General features: G+C 53.9%; 1 protein-coding gene across 1 annotated transcript; it reads right to left on the reverse strand.

Annotated features, from left to right (window-relative positions):
- Positions 1-2,353: 2,353 nt before the first annotated feature.
- Positions 2,354-17,108, reverse strand: LOC135892067 (hepatic lectin-like). Its single transcript, XM_065419757.1, has 12 exons — positions 17,033-17,108; positions 15,880-16,014; positions 15,464-15,499; positions 15,008-15,061; positions 14,578-14,631; positions 13,126-13,251; positions 11,198-11,260; positions 7,497-7,562; positions 4,376-4,471; positions 3,735-3,886; positions 2,573-2,682; positions 2,354-2,486 (listed from the first exon to the last, which is right to left on the reverse strand). Exons 1-12 carry the CDS (start codon positions 17,106-17,108, stop codon positions 2,354-2,356), a joined length of 1,101 nt encoding a protein of 366 aa, XP_065275829.1.
- Between the last annotated feature and the right edge of the window lie 4,674 nt (positions 17,109-21,782).

Consider the following 21,782-nt stretch of genomic DNA (forward strand, 5'->3'; position numbering starts at 1 on the left):
CTCCCCTATCCTATCCCAATCACCCCCCACCCCTGGAGCTCAGCTCTCCCTGCCCCGTTCTGCCCCACTCACCCCCCCGACCCCCGGAGCGCGGCTCCCCCTCCCCTGTCCTGCCCCACTCACCCCTGACCCCTGGAGCATAGCTCCCCCTCCCCCACTCATCTCCCCACCCTGGAGTGTGGCTCCCCCTCCCCCGTCCTGCCCCATTCACCCTACACCCTTGGAGCAAGGCTTGAACGATGGGTTGCCAGGTGTACGGTGCAGGGGTGGAGGGAGGCAAAGTCTTTAAGTGGGTGGATCCGTTTGGAGCCGGGTCCACCCTTGCCCGAGGGCTGGGCGAGAGGAAGTCACCCGCGTGCAGATGGCGAGCATGGCTGCTCGAGGAAAGGGCCACCCACTGGGACTGCTCGAGGGGAATCCAAGCCTCTGCACCTGGATCTCCGAAGGGTTTCCAGCTCCGGATGTCGGAACAGAGACCAGCCACTGCCCCAAGCCTGGGGCGCCAAGGCTCACTCTCAGGGCGCAGATGTTCCCTGTAGCGCCCCCTTCCGAGCGGTGGACCCTGCTGTCCAACTGCCTGCCCCAGTCTGGCCACAGCGCTGACCCTTCAGACTCCCTTGTACTTAAACCCAGCCTCCCCCAGAACTCCACCCAAAAGGTGCCATGCTTCTGACCTACAGTTTAACCCTCTCAGGGACACGCCTCTGTTGAGAAGCAGTTACACACGCACACACAGACACACGCACGCACACAGACACACACACACTCTCTTTGTTCAGTCTATCAGCTTTATGTTCGTTATATTTAATCATGTAAAGCCCAGGAGAGCACAACTCACACAAAGCAAGAGAAACAAGGGGGGGGCGAGGTAATATCTTTGACTGGACCAACTTCTGGTACAAGCTTTCGTGCAACTCTGAGCTCTTCTTCAGCTCTGGGGAAGGAGGCAAAATACAAATTGGCACAGATTGTTAAGCAGAAGGGGTCATGCGTGGTGGAGGCAGTCACTGGAAATGAGTGTTATGCATAAAGGGTTTGAGGTGGGCAGCATGGTGTGTTACGAACTGTTGTAATGAGCCATAAAACCAGTGTCCCTGGTAAGTCCATGGCTTTCGGTGTCTAGCAGACTCGCCTTTTGAAGGCGTTGTGCCATTTGCCTTTGAGGACAAGTATGGAAAGGTCAGATATGGAGCGATGGCTTTGAGAAAAGCGTTCCCACACCGGCGATATGGTGGTTTTGCCTTTGATCGTTTTTCTGTGTGAGTTCATTGGCAAAAACGAGCAAGACACATATAAAACAGCCTAAAAGCAGACACTAAATAGTATAGTCAGTTGCTTGCCCGCGCTTTGGCTCGTTATGAAGTATATTCAAGAGACCAAACAATCAATATCAGTCAGGTTTATTGCTAAAAGCCAGTGATCACATAGTAGAGGAAGAAAGGTTGAACAATGGACCAGTTTCTGGGCAGCCACATAGTACAGCACCAGGAGGGCCTATCCCATCGCTAGAGGAAATCAACCTCCCCGAGATGGGTAGCGCGAAGTCAACGGAAGAATTATTCCACCTACCGAACTCTCCACACTGGGTGTTAGGTCAGCTTAACTACATTGCTCAGGGGGTGGATTATTCATCCATGTAGGTGGGTCAGTCTGATTTTCTAGTGTAGACCAGCCCTTAATCTGGTGCAAGGTGGCTCTGTCCCCGAGAAAGCTCCCCGCAGGTGTCCCTTTCTAAACTCCTGCTTCTTTTGTTCTGCCTTTTGGCAACTTTCCATTACTTCCAAGCCTCCCTCACCTTGGACAAGAGCAGAAAGCGGCATCTCCCAGGCAGAGGAAACTCATTGTCCCACGGTGTTTAACGTAATCTTGCATGCTGGTCCGTCCCCATTGGTTTGCAGAGTCCCTGGCAGAGACATGCCGACCCTGCTACCTCCTGGGGCATCCACACACACGTAGGCATTCCATGACCCAGTCATGTCATGGTACTGTGACATACAATCATCCAAAATTCAGAAGTGATACAGCCTGAGCCCTTCCAAGGGGAAACTGAGGCATGGGGAAGGGAGTTGTCCAAGGTCCCAGGATGAAGCAGGGAAGAGAACTCACGTCTGCTGTGCTCCAGCCTGGTGCCCTACCCACTAGGAAACACTGCAGAAATATCATCCCCCCCCCCCCCCCCCCCAGGGATTCGGAACAACTCCTAGCCCCCAGAAAGAGCTGTGCGACGGGGAGCATCACCAAGAGAACACAGCTTGGGGTGACTGTCCCACGGGCGATCTGGAGGAGGCAGGGCCTGGTCCCGCTGGTCAGCCTGTGGCTCAGGAAGGGCGTGAGCCGGCGGTCGAGCCAGGCTCTAGCAGAGCCAGGGCTTTTCGCAGATCCAGTAGTCGGTCATGTAGCAGTTAATGTCGTTCCAGCGCCCGTCGATCGCCATGGTGCCGCAGTCCTCGACCATGGCGTCATTGGGCTCCCCGCTGCTCCAGAAGCTGTGAAGAAAAGAAAAGCCCCATGGAGACCACAGCGGGGAGCAAGGGGTGGTGCAGGGGGGCATGGAGCCTTTCACCCCACCTACCTGAGTTTCAGAGGGGAGCCATCCACCCAGAGCCATTGATTTTCCACTTTCTGGTCACTCAGCCCCAGCCAGTATGCCCGGGACTTTGGGCGGTTCTTCACCAAGAACACCTGCAATAGACAAGAACAGAGTAAGGGGGTGAATGGGTGGGGGACAGGCCACATACTCTGCCAATACCAGGAAGGATGGCCTGGTGGGCAAGGTGCTGGCCTGGGACTCAGGAGACGCAGGTTCAAGTCCCAGCTCTGCTACTGACTCCCTGCATGGCCCTGGTCAAGTCCCTGCATCTCTCTCTATGCCTCAGTTCCCCCAACTGAATAATAGTTCTACCCCTGAGGGTGCTAGCAGGATAGCAACATCGAAGAGTGTGATATGCTGGGGGGGGGGACCTTAAATGCCATAGATGTATCACCACCTCAAATCCAGCAGGAACTGAGGGCTGTTCCTGGCCGGTGGGTGGAATGAGTGGGTGTGGTCTCAGTCCAGCTCTCAATCCAAGCAATAGGAGGCCTGAAGGAGGGGCGTGGGGCCTGAGCTCCTGGGGAGGAAGGGATGGATGCAGGGAGGAAACATGAACTGGCGTTGGGGGAAGATACAGGGGGTTCAGGCCAGAGCCACTGAAGGTTTGCCTGGCTGATCGCTTGAAAACATCCCAGAAATGCCCCTCCCAACAGAACTGGCAAAAACTCCATAGGGAGTCCAGCCTGTTCTTACAACCCTCCAGTTCAAACCCTGCCCCCGCTTGTATTTGCAGGTTTTTGCCGCGCTATTTAGGCTTTTGTTCTGGGTGCTTTTCTGGCATGCTCAGGCATCAATATTCCTCTGCTGGGAATATTAACCCGGGGTGGCCTCAGCGCTCACGGTGGGTTGGTTAACACGCGGCACTGGTTTGTGTGACTTGCGTGTGTAACACTTGCGTGTGCTGGTTTGCAGAGTGCCGGGCTCCCTTTGAGACCCAAGCCCGCATGTGGTTTTTGAAAAACCTGGTGACCCTTAAAAGAGCCATGTTTTAAGAGTCAGGCCCAGTCGGTCTCACCTGCTCCCTGGTCACCTGGGTCCCACCCGCTAGGAATTCCCAGGGTAAACCTGCTGCTGTTGCTGGGTAGCTGTGCGATTCCCTGGCCTGGTCGGGGTACGCCAGGAGGGTGGCAGGCGGCTTTACCTGCTCCTCTTTGGTGTTAATGATCACCAGCTGTGCCCCATAATCCAAACAGAACTGCTTGGCCTCACGCCAGATTTTGGTAGACTCTGAAAAGTAGTAACAGGTTCTCTGGAACCAGGCCCAGCCCCAGGGGCAATGGCCGCAGACAGAATCTAGAAAGCAAAACCCAGAATAACCCAATTCAGGGCCAGGCAGGGAATCTGGCAGAGCCAAGAAAAGGACCCAGGAGTCCTGACTCCCAGCCCCCTGTTCTAACCCCATTCCCCTCCAGGGCCTAGGGGCCCAAGTGCAGCCCCAGCGCCAAAGCAATAGCCACACGGCTCTTTTTAGCATGCCAGAGCGAGCCTTGCTAGCCCCGCTCTGTTGACCCGGGTGCAAGGCTCCCTCCCAGGACGAGTGTAGACATACGGAGAGAGATCCACAGGGGATGGCTGTAGCCAGCAGCATCGGTGGGCCTGGGGTTGGCTCAAAGAATCCCCCACCCCGCAGGTCCCACTGAGAACAACAGAGAATCCTGCAATGGGAGCTGCCGTGTGCTGAGAGCTCCCTTGAGCATCTGGCCCTGCGGGCCAGTGTCTGCTGCCACCTGCCTCTGATTGCAGCCCTAGCATGGGCACGGCAGCTGGCACTGTGCTCCTCACCTACTGTTTTCTGTAACGCCGTGATCTGCTCTTGCATTTTACTGTGAGACTCCTTCACAGCGGCCAGCTCCCCAGACACCAAAAGATGGACAGCGTCTGGATTGGTGGAGGAAAGGAGGTTAGCAGCCAAAGTGCAGCACGGTCATCTCAGAGCTTCCTTCACGGTCCCCAACGTTGAGCCACTTACAGACACCACGGGCCCTGCTCAAAGTCTTCTCTGCGATGCCTGGAACCTGGGCCCCTGGCGACAGTCAGAGCAGCCTCCGGGCTGCTCTAACTCACTCTCTGCCTCCTCTGGGAAGCAGGGAATACCCATGGTGCAGCGCGCTCCAGCCAAGCCACTGATCCATCCCTTACACCAGGGGCTGGAAGCCAGGAGGATGCAGGGCTCTGACACCAGCTCCACACTAACCTGGGATTCTGCCCTGCCCAGGGCAGGGGCAATTTCCACCCCCTTCACACCACCAGTGTGGCCCAGTGTGACACAGGATCGGTCCCTTTAGGTAGGGTTACCATCCGTTCATATTTCCCCGGACACGTCCGGCTTTTGCGTCTCTAAATAGCCGTCCGAGAGGAATTGGTAACAAGGTTAAAATGTCCAGGGGTTTTTTCTCCCTCGCCTCCCTCCCTCCCTTCCATGCAGAGTGCGGCTGCTGATTGGGCGGCTGGGCTGACTGACCCGCTCCCATTGGCCTCCAGCAGCCAGAGCCCTCCCCTGCTCCCCCCTCCCTCTGTCTTCAGCCCTGTGTAACACACAAACCGACCCACCGGGCAGCGTGTTTTGCAAACACATGGAGCCAGAATGGTAAGGGGAGTCCGGGGGGGCAGTCAGGGAGTGGGGGAGTGTTGGATGGGTCCCCGGCCTCCACCTGCCACCCCCCTCTGCGCGTCGTCCCTCCCCGTGGGCCCCCCCTCTCTGCCTGCCTCTCCCTTGTCTACTTGTACTGCCAGAGCCAGCAGCAACTGCTGTCTGCTGCCCCCGGGTCCTAGCGTCCCCCATCCACTAATGGGAAGACAGGCTGCCCTTACCCTGCCCTTCCACCCTAGCCCTGAGCCTCTCCAATGCCCCAAACCCCTCAGCCCCAGCCCTCATCCCCCCGCACCCTGATCCTCTGCTCCATCCCTGAGCCCCCTCCAGCATCATGAACCCCCATCCTCAGACCCACAGCCCTCACCCCTGCATCCCCTCCTATCCCCAAACTCCCTCCCAAACCCCCTCTCCCCTTCCCACACACCCCCTCCTGCCCTCAAACTCCCTCCCAAAGCCTGCACCCCCTCCCTTTGCACCGCCTCCCACCCCCAAACTCCATCCCAGAGCCTGCACCCCTCACCCCCTCCTGCACACCCACCCCCTGCCCCAGCCCAGAGCCTGCACCCAGCACCCAAACTCTATCCCAGAGCCTGCACCCTGCACCCCTCCTGCACCCTAATCCCCAGCCCAGGACCTGCACCCCAGACCTCCTCCCCCCACCCAACCCCCCTCCCAGAGCCTTAGGCAGGTGGGGGGGTGGGGTTCTGGGCACCACCAAAATTTCTACAACCCTGCCACCCATGCGAGTGGATAAGGGTCGTGGCAGTCAGGGGACAGGTAGGGTCCTAGGGGGGGCAGTTAGGGTGGGGGGTTCTCAGCAGGGGACAAGAAGCGGGGGGGTTGGGGTTCTGAGGGGGGCAGTCAGGGGGTGGGAAGTGGGAGGGAGTGGATGGGGGCGGGGCGGGGCTAGGGCGGGGCTCCCCCCCCCCAGTGTCCTCTTTTTGATTGTGGAAATATGGTAACCCTACTTTAGGGGACTGCAGAGGGCCAGTACCAGGCTGCTTAAGTCTTACTTAAAGACCCCAAATAGGGCTTTGGTAGCCCTTGAGCCAGGTGCTGGGTCCTGGGCAGCCGAACCAGCTACTCGAGAATTGGTAACAAAACGATTTGCTGTTCGTGTTTCTTTAAAAATGGATCACTCTGGAGAGTTTTTAATTGTTTTCACTCTAATTAAACCATCGAAGCTCGCCCCTAAGAGTTCATCTAAAACGCTTCAGGGCAGCCACTGCTCAGCAGAACCCCACCAGAGGTGGGTGGGTACAAAACCTACAGAACTGAGCAATGGGTGAAGGAGGCAGGGTGGGCTAGTGGATCAAGCATTGGCCTGAGGCTTAGAAGATCTGAGTTTGATCCCCAGCTCTGCTACTAACCTGCTGGGTGACCTGGGGCAAGTCATTTCCTGTCCCTCAGTTTCCCCATCTGTCAAATGGGGAAAATGATACTGCCCTCCTTTGCAAAGTGCTTTGCGATCTACTGATGAACAGCAGTATACAAGAGCTAGGGATTATTATATCTTCCTTGCCCTCTAGTGCCCTCTACTGTTTAGCTGTGTGTTGTAGATCCTATACTGCTGATGGAGATTCTCTCCTTAAGATCTGCCTTACCCCTAGCCTTTGTATTGGTATAACTATTTCGTTTAGGGAAACGATTATTTCAACCCCTAGAGCGGATCCAGTTATACTGAGTCGAAGGTGCCTTTTACATATTCCCTCCCTGTGTAGGAATGGCTGTGTTGGCGTAAGTACATTTATACCAGGATAACTGGATCTCCACTAGGAGGGTTGTACTGCTTTAAATGGACCAATATAACTCGAGTAGCACAACCTTTGTGTGTAGGCCAGGCTCAGCTGGAGAGGTAGGGACTGTGCTTTCGGAGCAGGAAGGAGATTCACAGAGGGGCAGGGCAGAGGGGCAGAACCCCTCCTGCCTTCCGGGAGGCCAGGATTTCACCCACAGATGTTAAGGCCAGAAGGGACTGTTCTGAGCATCTGGGCTGGCTCCCTGCATCGCCCAAGCCAGAGAAAGTCAAAGACCTTCTCTGCATCGTCCCTGCAGTGTTCTGAGAGCCCCAGCTGGGCAGGCCGGGGACAGCCGCAGAGCCCTCAGTGGCTACAGACCTAATTACGTACAGCACCTAGCACACTGGGGTCATGAGCCATGACTGGGCTCCAAGGAGCTACCATAATACACCTAATAAAACACTTGCCCAAGTCCATAGCCCCAGGTGGATACAGAGCCCACAACCCCAACCTTGCAGCCCCTCACTCTTGCTACTGATGAGAGTCAGAAGCATCTCTGTGATTCTCTCACCTACTGTTTTCTGCAGTGCCGCAACCTCTGCTCGGATCTTCTCCCAATCCACCAGGTTCTGGGACACTGCAAACAGAAACGCCCTTGGGATCAGGAAAGGGGAAAGGTTGCCATAACCAGGCTGCTGTCCTGAGTGACCATGTGCAGTGTGGGGAGCCCACCTGTAACGCTAGGGGATGGTCTGTCTCCACGGAGAGGAATAATTTGGCCATGGAGGGGTTTGTTGCTGCCTGGCAGCTGGTGTGTGGCCGGATCCGTGTGAGCTCCCAATGTGGCCGTTTTCATACTGGGACCCCACATCAGCCAGTCAAAAGCCTGAGGGATGCCATTAGGGTTGCCACCTTTCTAAGTGCTGGTAACTGAACCCCCATGGCACCGCCCCTGCCACGCCTCTTCTCCAAGGCCCCACCCCCATAACTCGCTCCTCTCCCTCCCTCCCCCGCCCCCTGTCGCTTGCTGGATCCTCCCACCTGCAGATAGGAGGCTGCCCCAGCTGAGGAGGAGCTGGTGCTGGCTGAGCAGGGGCTCATGAGGGTTAATGACCCGGCGCCTCCCCCGACCCTGCCAGGGGCGGCTCTATGTATTTTGCCGCCCCAAGCACGGCAGTCAGGCCGCCTTCGGCGGCATGCCTGCGGGAGGTCCACCGGTCCCGCCACCAAATTGCCGCCGATTTGCCGCGGGACCGGGGGACCTCCCGCAGTCACGCCGCCGAAGGCAGCATGACTGCCACCCTCGCAGCGACCGTCAGGCCGCCCCAGGCATGCGCTTGCTGCGCTGGTGCCTGGAGCCGCCCCTGCACCCTGCGATAACCAGGCTTTTGGTTTGGGTGCCATTTAGGATTGCCAGGTCCCGAAAACCAGTCACCTGACAACCCTTAATAGCCCCCTAACACATGGTATGCTGGCCCTTTAAGAGAGGCTTCAGGTCCAGCTCCGCCCCATTCCTGGTTGCTGCCCCGAGTAGAGGGATTCTGAGAGTTCTAGTCCAGAGAGATTCATGGGAGTTAGAGGCTCGCAAGGCACGCTGGGTAAGGTGCCATGGGGATTGTGATGCATGGCTAGAAAGGGTTAAACAGCCTGCAAAATAAATAACGCTCAAAAGACAGGTGGGGAGATAATGTTTGTGTTTTTATGTATTTACAGATGTAAGCAGAGTCTGAATAAGCGCTCCCCTGACATCTAGCGGTGAGCTGTGGAAAAAGACTTCAGAAGCTGATCTTGTTTGCATGGACACACCCACCCTGCCTAGGTGCTTGGCATGCTGGGATTGCTTGCCCAAATGATCACTTGTGGCTGGTGTTGGCTTCCCAGTCTCCTTGTTATTGGGGCAGGAGTAATAAAGGGTTGTTATTCCTGTTGTGTGAACCAAGGGCAGCAGAACTGTACCTAGCACACCCCAATGGAGGGATTCACCCTCAACTGAATGTCACTCACTAGGCATGGAACATGGGTTCCAGAGCCCAATGAGGTGGGAGAAGGTGGTGACAGATGGCTTTGGTGGGTGTTGTGGGACCCTGGACACCATTTGATCCCTTCTCTCTCCATGATATGGTAAAAGAGCTAATTTAGATTTAATTGAGAGTTTTGTTATATGCTGCAGAGCCATGATCATTGATTCCTAGGTCTAAGTATTAGACCTCCTTTGGGACAGCATCTCTATTGCAAGAGACTACCCAGTATGCACCAGCTGTGAGGCTCTCCCACTAGTAGCTGAAGTCACTGAGGGCTGTGTTAAGTAGGGTGAGAGGGCTGAAGATATCTTAGTGAGTGACCAGCAGGACAGCTGGTGGAAAGGCGTGGTGGGCGGCTGGCAGAGAGGTGTGGCAAGCAGCCAGTAGGGTGCCTGGCGGAGAAGTGTAGAGAGGCGCAACAAGTGGCCAGCAGGCAGGCTGACAGAGAAGCGTGGCAAGCAGCCAGCAGGGAGGCTAGCAGAGAGGCGCGGCCAGCAGGGTGGCTGGCAGAGAGGCGTGGCAAGTGGCCAACAGGGAGGCTGGCGGAGTGGCGTGGCCAGCAGGGCAGCTGGCAGAGAGCCGCGGCTAGCAGGGCGGCTGGCAGAGAGGTGCGGTCAGCAGGGCGGCTGGCAGAGAGGCACAGCAAGCAGGCAGCAGGGAGGCTGGTGGAGTGGCGTGCCAAGAGGCCAGCAGAGAAGCTGGTGGAGAGGGTCAGAGCAGAGCCCTGCAGAGGCGTGGCAATCGGCCATTGGGGCGATGAGCACGTGCCTGAGCAGTGCAGTATGTAAGGTGCCTTCTTGCCCCACCTCTGCTCCCCCACCTTCCACACAGGGTGGGAGGTGAACTCTGCGGATGAACCTCTGAACTCTGGGGCTGCACTGGCCAAAGACAGCAACTGTGAGTGGGGTACGGAGAAGGGACAGGCACGTTAAAGGAACTTTTGGGTTGCTGGACTTAAGACCCTGAGGGGAAAAGGACACTGCCCAACTTACTTGGGGGTGGGTCTTTTGCTCATGGCTTGTGTTTATGAACCCTAGTTGTGGTGTTTTCCCCCATTAATGCTGAGTTAATTCCCTCCTTTTATTAAGATTTTGCTACACTCAGACTCTGTGCTTGCGAGAGGGGAAGTATTGCCTCTTAGAGGCACCCAGGGGGTGATGTGTAATTGTCCAAGGAGTTCGAGTCAGTTTTGTGTTGTATTGTTGAAAAGGAACTCCTAGATACTGAACCCGACCCTTGTTGCTGCTGGCAGCACCTGGCAGAAGGGTTACACGTATGAGGTAATAAAGAAGCTGTTTTATGCTGGGTTGGTCAATCTAAGTATTGGAATATCCACCAGCTTTTGGGGGTTTGGCTGCCCCATTCTTTGCAGTTCACCCTAATTGAGTGACCACAGCTGGCTCCCCACTAGGACCCCGGTCACAGGGATACAAACTGAGTCTGACCTCTCTCAGAGTAGCAGGAGTTATGTAGAGGTTTGTCATCAAATGGTGCCATTAGAGGGAAGGTTATTGCTGGCTTATGGGTGGTGCGTAAGAGAGTCACGCGTTTGGGTCTATGATGGTGAGAATTGGGATACAGAGTTATTTACTATGGCAGATGGCACTAATAGCAGCTAGAGCTGGTTACAGGTTTTCATTTGATTCTTTTAATGAAAATTAGCCTTAAAAAGTAGAAAACTTGGGGAAACACTGAAATATTTGGCTACTTGAGGTCTGCTGTGAACATGCCCATGTGTCCCTCCCCCCGGTGTCTCTTACTCACCCTCCCCCGCCTGACTGGCCACGTTGGCTCCCCAGTTACACTTTTTTTGAAAATCAAACCTTTTTGGCTTTGGAAAGTGTGGGTGTTTTTAGTTTCTAAAAAACCTCTGAGAGACAAACACCTTGATGGGAAAACTACTAACATGGAAACAAAAAACCCACCAGTTTGTGTCTTTTTGAAACCCAGTGAGAATTTCAAAACTCGGACTTCACATTTTTTTGGGAACTTACATTAAAAGCCCAAACCTCACCCGGTGCTAATTACAGCTATAGCCTTTAGACAGAGGCCTCCTGACCCTGCGCTAGATTCTGATCTCCATCACGCCAGTCAATGGAGTTATTCCAGATTTACACGGCTGTAACATATCAGAATCTGGCCCGGTATTGCAGGCTGCTAAACAAATCACTGTAATAAAATGATCACCCAGCCAGCATCTATGCTGAGCCAGAGACAAGCATGCTGGGCTAGCTTGGGAGCATTTACTTACCATTACCTGCCCTCTGGGGAAGGTGGAAATTCGGCTCCTCTGACTCCTGCTGCAGCTGTGGGCCTGGGAGATGAACAAAGAGCAAACAGCAGAGCTGTGATCTGCCGGGGCATCCTTTACACTAGAAACTGCTCCAGCCCCCAATGGCTTGGTTTCTTCCCGTGCTAGGGGAATCGGTTTGATGGGGAGGAAGGGGAGTCGCTTAGTGCTGTCAGTGACAGATTTTCCAATGCCAGGTGTTCAAAAAGTTATGAATCATGCCCCCCCCCCCCAAAAAAAAACCATTAAACTTGTAAAAATTATTTTGGGGATTCTTCTTGTTTGCCCTCTGGTCTCTTGAGCTATTAGTAATCGCGTGTACAAAGGCAGTGCGTAGGCCCAGCCAAGATCGGCGCCCTGTTGGGCTGGGCACTGCACAAACACGGAGTAGACAGTCCCTGCCCTGAAGAGCTAACGATCTAAGTAGCCAAGAGAGACGCAGAGTAGGGGGAAAGGGTCTAATGCACAAGACCCTGTAGGGATTGTGTTCTCCAGCTATTCCTTTCCCAGCCATGAGGGCTAAGCATTTATTGGTTTGTTTTGAAATGAGCTAAGTGTCTCCCATCATCCCAGGACTCCGGGAGCTGGGGCTTTAAGGAAAAACGCCAAATATAGTGAGGGTTGGCAGCACTGTTAACATCACCCCCTTACTCTTAGGTGATGATTCCTCCACGTTTATAGATCAGGTGCTGAGTGGAGTAAATCCAGAGTTACTCCCTTGCTGTTACAGCTCCTTCTGCTGCACTTTGCTCTTCTGCTGCTTAGCCTGGGTGCTGATCCTTTAGGGTCTGGCTCTGCTGAGTGCTTCCCTTGCAGGTTTGGGCTCTTCAATTTGGAGCAAGGACTCATCCTGCCCTCTGGGCCGGATTCCAGTCACACTCCTGGCACAGCTATTCCACTGATTTCAGCGGAGTGACATCTGATTTTCATCAGGGCCAGTGAGAGCAGAATCGCAGCCTACCACTTTTGGGGTACGAATTCTCGCTCCAGGGGCAAAGCCTCCGCTCCTGAGATGCAGAGTTGCTGGAGATTCATCCCCCACCCCCTTCAGACCTGGTGAAGCCCAAGTCCGGGTGGCCTTGCCTGTGGACAAAGCTTGCTGGAAAATGCCAGACTTGTCCCACAGACTTTTTTACAAACACACACACACACAAAAAACCTTAATTTTTTACTAAAATTCATGGGAAATTGTTTTCTTTTTTTTAAGTCCTTTTTTCTTCCTATGGTGGAACTCCAAATACTGAAAAACTTTGATTTGGAAATTCTGCCCTGGCACCTCATGGGAGTTGTAGTTTGGATGCCTCATGCCCTCTTCCCCAGTAGGGACTCGTCTCCCCACCCAGACTTCATCTCCCATGATGCACTGCCTGCCCTCTCCAGGAGGGGAGACCATCACACACCACCTGAGATTTTAATGGTCCAACCAGGGAGCCTTCCCTAGAGCAGTGACTAGGAGCATGAGGTATCTCTCTCCCATGATGCACTGCAGTCTCCCCTCTTGGAAAGTGGAGGCAGTGCATTATGGGAATCCCTGGCAGGGGTGCATTCTGGGAGGTGTAGTCCAGTTGAGGAGCCAAGCCCAGAGAGGAGAATGGAGACACGTGGTAACTGAACTCAGCTCCTTTGAGGCACCCTGGCAGCATTTCTGAATCACAATATTTCTTCTTTCCAGTGTTTGGTTTTTCTCTCAAAAAGGCAAAAAATGTCTGTGGAAACCGACCCCTTTTCGTGAAATTTTGTTGAATCAAACCCTCAATTTTCTGGCCCAGAGTCTCAATGGGAAATTCCTGAACAGCCCCATCCCTGTGGGGACATGAGGCACGGCGAGCCCAGCCCGCATGACCCCACTTGCAGCTGTCCTGATGCACCCAGGACCGCCCCACACTCACCTTTCATGAGGGCCAGGACAAGGAACACGCTGCACATGAGGAAGCAAACCCCCAGCAGGACGTAGGTGATCAGCAGAGACCTTCCAGGGCAGCCTCTCCCTGAGGCAGGTTTAGGGAGGGGAAGATCTAAGGGGAACAGCAGCAGTTAGCTCTCTGAAGGGAGAGGGTATCAGGACAGGGGGGAAGCTAAGCAGGGAGGGCTGAGTAGGGCGGATTATAGTGAAGGACTCTCCCTCCAGTGGGTGACTGGGAAATGTCGGCAGGAGGTACTGGTACAAATGGGATTATGGAAAGGAGAGGTTTACGGGGCATCCCACCAGATAGCCGGGTAACTCCACAGAGAGCACCTCCATTTGGCAAGAGCAAGAAGCCGAATCCCCAGCTCCCTCTGCCCAGCTGTGTCCATGCAGGGATCGCTTCTCCCAGCACTTCAATGCAGCCACCTCTGGGGTGGAGTGCTGCGGCCATTGGAGAGTTGTGTAGCATAGGGCCCGGCTGGAAGGAGAGTTCCCTGGGCGGTTGACAAGGCAGGGGGAATCCAGGGAGAGGAAATGGAATTCCCCCGCAATGGGCAGGACACTGGGGTGAGCACCCCGACTCTCCCCAAAACTGCCCCAGAAGCTTTGCTAATTGGCTGTGTTCAGGCGTAATCGTCTGATTGTATGGGGCCTTGCCTAAAAGAGAGCACAGCGCCCCCTATGGAACTGGAGCCAGCACTGACTGTGGGGAGAGAGCCCTCTAGCGCTGCACTGTGGCATTGGGGGTCAGCATTGACAGTGAGGGGAGAGCGCCCCCTACTGAGCCCCTTGTCCCACTCCCTGCAGCATAGCGCCCCCTAGTGCCGCATTGGGGTCAGCACTGACTGGGAGGGAAGAGAGCCCCTTATTGAGCCCCCAACCCAGGAGCAACCTGAATTTTCCTTCACTCTCCCCTGCAAGTCCAGACCCGGCCTGGCTCTGTGCAGCTTCAGGCTCCTGTCACACGCACCCTGTGCCCCGAGCCAGGGTAGCATGAGGCAGTGCCGTATTATTGCCCAGGCCGACAAGGCCTAGGCCTAGGGCGGCAAATTTGCAGGGGCGGAAGCTACCCTCCGCGCCCCGCCCCCCTGCTCCAGCTCACCTCCGCCTCCTCTGCAAGCGCGCCGACGCGTCCTATTTCTCTCCCCTCCCAGCGCTTGCGCTGCGAAACAGCTGTTTCGCAGGGCAGGGGGGGAGGTGGGGGAACGCCGCGTGCTGGGGGAAGAGGCGGGGCCGGGGGCGGGGCTTTGGGGAAGGGATCCAATAGGGGAAGGGAGGGGGCGGAGTTGGGGCAGGGACTTTGGGGAGGGGATTGGAATGGAGGCGGGAAAAGGGCAGAGTCGGGGCGGCAATTATTTCCCGGCCTAGGGGCGGCAAAATTATTAATCCGCCACTGACATGAGGGCGCCCCCCTGCCCTGGCAGACTCTACTCACCTCCTCCCGGGGGCTGGAAGGCAGCTGCCACGGCTGCGGATGACAGGTCCAGCCCTGGGCGTGGGGGACAAAGAGCGTTAAATCTGCCAGCTCTGCTGCAAAGACCACGAAATCCTACTCTCCATCCTGGCTGCAGAGGGGGCCGCACACAGCCCCTACCTGGCTGGGCTTCACCCTCCCCACCCACCCTGGCTTGCTGCTCTGGGCCAGTCTGTGCCCCTACTGGGGTGATCCTGCTGGGACCCCCCTCTCCCCACCAGCCAGCGCTCAGCTACCCCAGCCACCCAGGAAGCAACCAGGCCCCAAGGGATCGACCAGCTGGAATTGATAGCCTCGGGGAACAGACTGGAGGGACGGGTCCTGCCCTGGGCCAGGGTGCGGGGAGCAGGGGGCGTTCTGCCACAAGCCGAGCAGAGCTCCGAGTCCTCACCGAGCTTGGAAGGCCTAAGGGCCGGGTCCCCCGAGATCACTGAAATGGCCAGGTCTGAAAGGAAACAGGAGGGATTATATCGTGCGAGCTCCCAGCGCAGGGATGGGGGTTTGTGTGGGGGAGGGGCACCCCTGAACTCTGGGGTGGGGGATGTTTCTTCCAGTGCCATAGTGAGAAACGGGGGGCTGGGGAGGTAAAGCCTGCGATGCCCTGGAAATGGGGGTGGGGAACGGGGACTGCACAGCTGGGACGTGTCAAAGCAGCTCGGGTATGTAGCGCTGCCCCCTGCTGGCTGGGACATGTCACAGCTGTGGGAACAGAAGGTCACAAGTTCTGTCCCCCGATGCTGCCCGTACGTGACGAGCTCTCAGCTGCGTGGACCAGCCGCTGGACGGGGCAGCTGCTCTGTACCCAGGCCTCACTTGCTCCCCAGCAAAAAGCTGGAACGTTTCTCACCGGTTTTGGGGGGTCTGCCTGGTGTCGCTGCCGGACCTGGAGAGGAGAGAGAAGGGTAGGTCTGGCTGGTGGCGCCTAACAGAGACGGGCGTCTGAGTCTCTGCGTCTATGGGCAGGGACCCGGGCAGTGCTCAGGGGTCAGGAACTGAATCCACCTGTCCGCATGTGAGCCACAGGCCTGGCCTTCCCCTCCATGTAACCAGCCTCCTCATTCTGTGCTACCACCACCCACTGTGGGCTTGCCCAGCCATTCCCAGCCAGGCCAGTTTGTGAGCAGCCAAGCCAGGCCCAGATTCACTGGCTCCCACAGACCCAAAGGTGGCTCGGGGCTGGATGCTGAGTTCTGCGCTGACACCCCCCGAGCAGTGGGGCAGGAGCGATCCCTGCAGAGCGGGGCAGCTGGGGCTCCCTGGTACCTGCTCCTCCTTTGTCCTTCCGGTTCGGCGCGGCCGCCTTCGCCTTCTTCCCGCGCGGCAGGGGCGGGGGCTTGGGAGAGTTCTCCAGGGACACGTTCTCGTAGTCATCCTCACTGTCAGACTCAGCAGCCACACCTGGAGATTACAGAGCCACTCAGTCTCACCGGGACAGGCTGGGCCAGTGTGGTGGGAACGGGAGATCTCCACGGGAGGGAGCCAGCCATGGGAAGAGAGGCTGGCTAGTCACAAACCCTCCCTTGGGTGGGAAGGAAGAGGGAGGGTGGGGGCTCTTTTTGGGCAGCAGACGAGCTGGCTCAGCCGGAGGAGGGGGCTGCTTCACCCAGGGTGGGAGCATGCCCACACACACACTGATACAGTCTCTTGACTCTCCCTTTCATCCCAAGGCACTTCATGGGCTCTGGGTGTATTTCTATTGATCTATCACCGCACCCATGCCTGAGATGAAGCCACCTCTGGGGTGGGACACAGGGCTGTTTATACAAGGCTCTCTCACCCAGCGCTGAGATGATGCTGCCTCTGGGGCATGGCATAGAGGCTGTTTATACAGGGATCCTTCAGCCTGAGATGCAGCCATCTCTGGGGTGGGGTGTAGGGCTGTTTATACAGGGATTCTTCACCCAGCACTGAGATGCAGCCATCTCTGGGGATGCTATGCAGCTATGCAGGGTGGGAAGGACGAATCCAGTTCTCAGTTGAAACCACAATGGGGCTTTGGGGGGACAGTCAGAATTGCCTGGGCTGGAATTTGGCCAGGACACAACGGGTAACACCCTGACTCTTATGGAAGGGGGCAGAGGATCTTTAACAACCACACGTGGTCAAGACTTTGGGGGTACAACTTGTGGGAAAGGCAGCCCTGCACCCTCTAGCACCACGCTGGGGCATTGGGGCCAGCCCTGACGGGGTGGGAGAGCACCCACCCTGCAACACAGCATTACCTAGCACCATGCCAGGACATCGGGGTAGCACAGACTAGCAGGGGAGAGAGCCCCTATTAATTTCCCCACCATGCTCCTGGGAGCAGCCTGGGTTTTCCTCTGAGGCCTCCCATCTGAGTAGCTAAGATCTGCCAAGCTGACAGCCCCCGGAAGGCCTGGTAGCCAGGCCCCCACTCAGATCACTGGCCATTTACCTCTGCGCTGCGCTGGCTTCTTGCCCTTTGACTGCAAATGACCCATCCAGTTCCCATAGTCGCTCAGGTGAGCCATGCCGATCTCCCGCGGACGGACTCGAAGGACGTCTAAGGGAACCAGCCACAGCCTGGCTCTGTCAGCAGCTCTGTGATTTTCACATGCATGTAACTTCCTTCCTCCCCCAGCCCCGCCACGGGTCACTGCCCATGTTACCATACGTACCACACCCGACTACCAGCTGTGGGCTCGGTTAGCAGAAGAGGAACCCAGCCCACAGCCTTGCCCTTTAGGTGCCAGAAAACAGAGTGACTGAAGGTGAGTCCCACTCTGTGATGCTTGGGCTGCAGGGATTTCTTATATGGCCGCTGTTGTCCTCTTTGTCATCTTCTACCAAGTGGGATCCAGTCAAGGGCTCATCTAAGAACACATTTCTTTGGCATCCATGCAACAGGCCCAAACCACGTCAGCCTTCTTCCTCAAATCATTGGCTTTACGGCTGTTGGCCAGGCCTTTGGGACACATCAACGTTTGTTATGATTTCCCGTCTGTGGACCCCAACTATTCTCTGCAAGCGTCTCTGATGGAATATGTTGTTTCCTACTGGGGGCATCTCACATTTCACAAGTGCCAGAGGCATATCCCACTGTGGATATCACAGCAATATTGCACATCTTCATCTCGGGTCTTGTGTCAATCTCCTTATTTTCCCATATATTTGCCAGTCTCAGAACAGCTCCACTTCCCTTCCCAGATCTTACTTCCATCTCCTTGGCCATCAACACTGATTGTGCTTCCAAGATATACAAACTTGTTAGCCATGTCATATTCTTCACTGTCAATCACATCATTGCTGGTTCCTCTTTCAACTAGCACAGCTTTTGTTTTCTTTTGGCTAATTCTTAATCCTACTTTGGCGGCCTCATGTTTGACTTTGATGAGGATCTATTCTACAGCGTCATCATCTGTGTCCAATGGAACAAAATCGAGATCTTGAAGTTTTCCTCTGCTTGACATAACTCCTGTATCTTCCTTTGATGCTGCGTTTCACTTTCGCATCACGTAATCTATCATCACGCAGAAAAGAAGGGGTGAAGAGATGCGACCGTGCTGCGCTCCAGCTCAATCAGTCTCCCCACTTTCTGTCCTTACATAGCATTTTATCCTTTGTACAGCATCGTAACTAGTGATAGTATCTTTCTAGGAAGCCATATTGTTGCAAGATCTTCCATTGCAACTCTGTATGAATGCAGTCAAAAATTTTGATGCACTCTATGAAACTCAAGACTAATTTTCTCTGCCAAGCAAGCCCTTTCTAAATTGTATCAGGGCAAATCTTTGGGCTCTAAAACCTGCACTCTCATTACAGTTTTTCATATATGACCAATTTCATTTCGTCCAATAGTACACTACCAAACACTTTTCCAAGTACTGAAAATAATGATATTTCTGGCCAGTTATCACACACCAAGTAAAACTATTTCCCCATGCTTATTTTTCCCCCCTACAGTTCCTCACATCTTCTTGTCAATTGCTGGAAATGGGCCATTTTCATTACCACTACAAACAGTTTTTTTTTCTCTCCTGCTGATAATAGCTCACCTTAACTGATCACTCTCCTTATAATGTGTATGGTAACACCCATTGTTTCATGTTCTCTTTGTGTATATATATATATATATATATATATATATATATATATATATATATATATATATACACACACAATCTTCCTACTGTATTTTCCACTGCATGCATCTGATGAAGTGGGCTGTAGCCCACAAAAGCTTATGCTCAAATAAATTTGTTAGTCTCTAAGGTGCCACAAGTACTCCTGTTCTTTTTGCGGATACAGACTAACACGGCTGCTACTCTGAAACACACCAAGTAGTTGCCTTTCTTTGGTAATTTACAGATCACACCTTTCTTCCAGTCCTCTGGGTAAAATTCTTTCTCCCAAACTATATTACAAAGTTTACAGATATCAAATATTACCTCATCCTCACCGGCTTTGAGTTTTAAAGGTTCCTCTCTCTGAGAGCCCCTGGCAGGTGGCAAACACACCCACAGGGACCAGAATAGAAACCACACCAGCTGCAGACACCATGCTCCAGTGGAGGGGAGACCCTGGTTTGCGTAAACGCCAGTTTTGCAAAACAAGTGCAGCTCATTAGAAGCCAGGCCTGAGGTGTGGGCATTGGGATATTCTCAGCAGGATTGGGGTGCGGGGGGGGGGGAGGGGATGCTAACTTGTAAAAGGCCTGTAGCCACCCCATCTTGGACTGAGAACTCATCAGATCCCACAAGGCTGGGTCTAAAGAGCTACAATCTCCCAGGAACAGGCGGGGTGCTGGGAGGGGGGCAACACAGATGACTTAATGGGGGTGAGGTTTTGTCTAGTGAACCCAGATGCCAATGCCGAAGCGTGGCACTAGAGGGCGCTGTGTGGTAGCCACAGTAATGGGATCCGAGATGGCTGCGTTTCAATGCACGAAGAGGCATTTTTCCACAAACATGCCTAGGAGCCTCAACCCCGGCCCAAAACCCCACAGTGCTATAACCCGTATGTTATTTATTAGCTGTATTACGGTAGTGTCCAGGGCCCTGTAGTTCTAGGCCCCATATGTTATTTATTAGGTGTATTACAGTAGCGCCCAGGGCCCCATTGTGCTAGGTGTTGTACATTAGTTATTAGGTTGTGACATTCCCCTGGTGTTATCTGGACCCGTGATCTGCTAGGTCACTCCAATCCTCAACTCTGGGAGCCAGCCTTACCCTGCTCTGCTGTGAGAACCCCCATTCCCAGGCTGTTCACACACAGCCTCTGGCATGTAAGTTGCTCCCAGCTACATGAGTGAGCGCTTTTGGCCAGCCGCATGGCACTAGCCAATATCTCCAGTCCCAGACACAACCCTAGGAACCTCCCTCTTGCAGTGTCCAGTTATGCCCGCTGGACGCTGGAAGCTCATATGAGTTCATCAATTTAACAAAGAAATTGATATGTACCAGGCTTGTTATCCCCAGGGGAATCTCTGACACGCTTCAAACCAAACATCCTGCTTCAAGTACATAAGAACGGCCAGACTGGGTCAGACCAAAGGTCCATCAAGCCCAGTATCCTGTCCTCTGACAGTGGCCAATGGCAGATGCCCCAAAGGGAATGGACAGGTTATCATCAAGTGATCCATCCCCTGTCACCCAATCCCAGCTTCTGACAAACAGAGGCTAGGGACACCATTCCTGCCCATCCTGGCTAATAGCCCCTAGCTATTAGGGGTGCGGGGGGGGGAGCTCCCTTTTGAACCCCGTTATAGTATTGGCCTTCACAACACCCTCTGGCAAGGAGTTCCAGAGGTTGACAGTGCGTTGCGTGAAAAAATACTTTCTTGTGTTTGTTTTAAACCTGCTATCTATTAATTTCATTTGGTGGCCCCTTGTTCTTGTATTATGAGAAGGTGTAAATAACACTTCCTTATTTACTTTCTCTATACCACTCATGATTTTATAGACCTCTATCATATCCTCCCTTAGTTGCCATTTTTCCAAGCTGAAAAGTCCCAGTCTTATTAATCTTTCATCATACGGAAGCTGTTCTATACCCCTAATCATTTTTGTTGCCCTTTTCCGAACCTTTTCCAATTCCAATATTCTTTTTTGAGATGGGGTGACCACATCTGCACGCCGTATTCAAGATGTAGGCATACCACGGATTTATATAGAGGCAATATGATATTTTCTGTCTTATTATCCATCCCTTTCTTAATGATTCACAACATTCTGTTCGTTCTGGCAAGGGAAGCGTAAAAATATAATTAGGAAGTCCAAAAAAGAATTTGAAGAACAGCTGGCCAAAAAATAACAGCAATTTTTTTTAAAAGTACATCAGAAGCAGGAAGCCTGCTAAACCACCAGTGGAGCCACTGGCTGATTGAAATGCTAAAGGAGCACTCAAGGATGATAAGGCCATTGCGGAGAAACTAAATGAATTCTTTGCGTCGGTCTTCAGTGCAGAGAATGCGAGGGAGATTTGGTCTGACCCAATATTGCAATCTTATGTTATGTAGAGTTTATGCTCCTTTCTATTTTCCTCAATAGGATTTAACTTCCACTTTTTAAAGGTTACCCTTTTGCCTCTAATTGTTCTTTTTTTTATGTTCAGCCACGGTGGCACGTTTTTGGTCCTCTGTAACGATGCTGGTTCTGGTGGGACCCAACGGAGAGTGCCAATTCAGGACAAATTGCTTAAAACAGGGCAGTTACAGCCCAAGGCTGGGGTTTTTCCACCTCTAAGGCAAACCAAACCAGCCAGACAGAGAGAACTTTGGTTTTACCCCACTGGCTAACCACAAGTCACACAAGCAATTCCCTTAGACACTCCAATTTCCCAGTATCACCACCACTGCCACTCGTTATGGGAGTGAATGGTTATGAGAACCAACACCCCAGTAAAAGAAAAAAGGTTCTCCCGATCCCAAAGGACCAAGCCCCAGACCCAGGTCAATATACAAATCAGATCTTAATCACAAATCACGCTGTTGCCAATCCTTTAGAATCTAAAAGCTAAAGGTTTATTCATAAAAGGAAAAAGATAGAGATGAGAGCTAGAATTGGTTAAATGGGATCAATTACATACAGTAATGGCAAAGTTCTTGGTTCAGGCTTGTAGCAGTGATGGAATAAACTAGGTTCAAATCAAGTCTCTGGAACATCCCCAGCTGGGATGGGTCATTCAGTCCTTTGTTCAGAGCTTCA

This window comes from Emys orbicularis, chromosome 19, assembly GCF_028017835.1.
Source record: "Emys orbicularis isolate rEmyOrb1 chromosome 19, rEmyOrb1.hap1, whole genome shotgun sequence".
Taxonomy (NCBI): Eukaryota; Metazoa; Chordata; order Testudines; family Emydidae; genus Emys; species Emys orbicularis.

Excerpts from the sequence above, each read along its gene's own strand:
- LOC135892067 (XM_065419757.1), bottom strand. The coding sequence starts at position 17,108 with ATGGCTCACCTGAGCGACTATGGGAACTGGATGGGTCATTTGCAGTCA. Across the intron at positions 3,887-4,375 it reads GGCGTTACAGAAAACAGTAG|ATTCTGTCTGCGGCCATTGC; the intron begins GTGAGGAGCACA and ends TTTGCTTTCTAG. Across the intron at positions 2,683-3,734 it reads TTAACACCAAAGAGGAGCAG|GTGTTCTTGGTGAAGAACCG; the intron begins GTAAAGCCGCCT and ends TGTCTATTGCAG.